At 44.1% G+C, this 3081-nt stretch overlaps 1 protein-coding gene across 1 annotated transcript; it reads left to right on the top strand.

Moving 5' to 3' along the window:
• Window positions 1-1333: 1333 nt before the first annotated feature.
• Window positions 1334-2495, top strand: LOC105821644 (olfactory receptor 13A1). Its single transcript, XM_012658396.1, has one exon. It carries the CDS (start codon window positions 1464-1466, stop codon window positions 2493-2495), a length of 1032 nt encoding a protein of 343 aa, XP_012513850.1. The 5' UTR covers window positions 1334-1463.
• The last annotated feature ends 586 nt before the right edge of the window (window positions 2496-3081 follow it).

Raw genomic sequence — 3081 nt, 5'->3', positions numbered from 1 at the left:
CTGAGGGTCTTACGAGAACAAAACCAAGACAGCCTGGCGTGGCCCAGTGCGTGGGCCTGTCTGGGAGTGCTGGGTGCGGGAGCAGCTGCAGCTCTAGGGGTCAGGAGGAGTGGGGAGACAGGCTGGAGAGGAGGGGGCCAGGAGGAGCCACAGGAAGCATTTATTCTGTCAGCAGTGGGGAGCCATGGAAGAATTGTTAGAAGGAGAATTATATGATACATCCGCCTTTTAGAAGGATCATTGTATAGAACAATCAGAAAATGTAGACCAGAAAAATCAAGGAAACGAAAATCAGTCATAATCCACTTCCATTGTTCAGACTCTGCTCTATCACTCACCAGTTGTTTTTTCCACAGGTCCATACACACACGTGCTTCAAAAAAAAAGCAAAAAACAAACAAACAAAAAAACAAAAACCGAAAACCAAATGAGATCCTATTGTACATGTTACTTTTAATCTTTTTTCATTCCATTTTTAAAAGCATCAGTAAAACACTTCCAAAGCATTATTTTGATAACTACACAGCATTATGTCAAAATACCACAATATACTCGTGAGTGTAGGTTGCTTTTAAATGTTCACTATTATAAATAGCACTGCTCTGTCACCATAAAGATGTTTTGAGTTATTTCCTTAGGACAAATTTCCAGAAGGGAAAGTTCTGGCTCAAATGGAATACTTTATTTTATTTCATTTGTTTTGTTTTGTTTTCATTTTAATAGATTTAGGGGTGCAAGTGGTTTTTGGTTACACAGATGAATTGCATTGTGGTGATGTCTTGGTTTTTAGTGTGCCTGTCACCAAATAGTGTACGATACACCTGATAGATAGTTTTTCTTCCCTTACCTGCTCCCATCCCTCCCCCTTCTGAGTCTCCAATGTCCATTGTATAACTCTGTATGCCCTTGCGTACCTGTAGCTTAGCTCTCTTAAGTGAGAACATGTGGTATTTGGTTTTCCATTCCTGCGTTACTTCACTTAGGATAATGGCTTCTAGTTCCATCCAAGTGCTGTAAAAGACATTATTTCATTCTTTTTTATGGCTGGGTAGGGAATACACATTTTAAAAGGCCTGCATCTTTGCACCATGCTAATGCTAGTCAATCACATGCTTTTCTAACTTTGCTAAATCATGGATGATAAAGAGTGGATCATTGATTTAATTTGCATTTCTTTGAATGAGGTTGAATGATGCTTCATGAGTTTAATTGGCCATTTGTATTTACTTTTTATGAACTAAATGTTCATGCCCTTTGCTTGTTGTAATATTGGTGTATTTGTCTTAATTAATATGTTCTAGTGCGTTTACATGTCATTCACGCCATAATGTGAGGTGTGAATGAAACATGGTAGCAGCTTTCCTTAGCACCCCTCTCCTTTGTCTCTCTAGCCCTGAAATCACAGGAAGCTGTGGGTGGAGATTCATCCGATAGTCCTGGAAAACCCTCTCAGCCCAAGGACCATGAGTAACCAGACCCTGGTAACAGAGTTTATCCTGCAGGGCTTTTCAGAGCACCCAGAATACCAGGTGCTCTTATTCATCTGTTTCCTCTCCCTTTACTCTGTGGCCCTCACAGGTAATGTCCTCATCATTTTGGCCATCGCCTTCAACCCTGGGCTCCACACCCCCATGTACTTTTTCCTGTTCAACTTGGCTACTATGGACATTATCTGCACCTCTTCCATCATGCCCAAGGCCCTGGAGGGTCTGGTGTCAGAGGAGAGCTCCATCTCCTATGGAGGCTGCATGGCCCAGCTCTATTTTCTCACATGGGCTGCATCTTCCGAGCTGCTCCTCCTCATGGTCATGGCCTATGACCGGTATGCAGCCATCTGCCACCCCCTGCATTATAGCACCATGATGAGCAGGGTGTTCTGCAGCATGCTAGCCGCGGGCGTGTGGGTACTCTGCGCCTTCAACACAGCCATCCACACGGGGCTGATACTGCGCCTGCATTTCTGTGGCCCTAACGTTGTTACCCATTTCTTCTGTGAGGTCCCTCCTCTGCTACTTCTCTCCTGTAGCTCCACCTATGTGAACAGTGTCATGATTGTCCTGGCTGACGCCTTTTATGGCATATTGAACTTTCTCATGACCATCGTGTCCTATGGCTTCATCATCTCCAGCATCCTGAAGATGCGGACTGCAGAGGGGAAGCAGAAAGCCTTCTCGACCTGCTCGTCCCACCTGATTGTAGTGTGCATGTATTACACCGCTGTCTTCTACGCCTACATAAGCCCCGTCTCTAGCTACAGTGCAGAGAAGAGCAAGTTGGCTGGCGTGCTGTACACCATGTTGAGTCCTACCCTCAACCCCATCATCTACACTTTGAGAAACAAGGAGGTCAAAGCAGCCCTCAGGAAGCTTTTCTCTTTCTTCAGAAATCAATTTGTGGGAATTAACCTTTCTGTGAGGGATCTGATTGGCAAGTTTCTGGTCTGGAAGGTCAGTAAACCTGTCTTTCCCACTCCAGTGGAACATCTGCATGGATGAGCTCGGAGATCTGGTGCTCCAAGACTGGCTGATGGGAGGATTGTGGTTAGGTGTGACCCACAAGCCTCTGAGACATGGGATCTCACTGTCTGACCCCAAGGTGACGTCAGTGCTAAATTGACAGGGAAGCGAAGCTCTTTAGGAAAAGAAAAAATGCTCCTTGTGTTTTAGGCATATAGCCATATCAAATGTTTTCCTTTTTATTCTTTCGTATGTGCAGCGTTTAGGGTATAAATCCTGAAATTACACCTAGAATTTAGGTGTGTAGACGTAGGCAGGATTGTGGACCCCACAGCGCTTGGAGGATTGTCGGACTGAGGAATTGCTTTAAGGTGACCACTGGCCCCTAAGAAACCTTCTGCCCCCATTATCTTACCTCAACTCTTTCATCTGGAGCCAGCTGGACCTTGAAAATAGTTTGATTCTAATGCAAACTGTTGTTTCTGTTTTTCTCTTTTCTTCTCAGTTAACACTCAAGGTGAAATATATTATTAGGACCACTACTTTGCTTTGAATATAGAAATTGTAACTTTAACACCTAGAAAAATGCCCAAGATTTCTCACCCCTCCTTGATCTTCTTCTCAG

The sequence above is a fragment of the Propithecus coquereli genome, unplaced genomic scaffold, assembly GCF_000956105.1.
Source record: "Propithecus coquereli isolate 6110/MARCELLA unplaced genomic scaffold, Pcoq_1.0 Scaffold585, whole genome shotgun sequence".
In the NCBI taxonomy this organism is placed as follows: Eukaryota; Metazoa; Chordata; class Mammalia; order Primates; family Indriidae; genus Propithecus; species Propithecus coquereli.
Note: the sequence above shows the minus strand (reverse complement) of the source record. Positions and strands in the feature narration are given on the sequence as shown.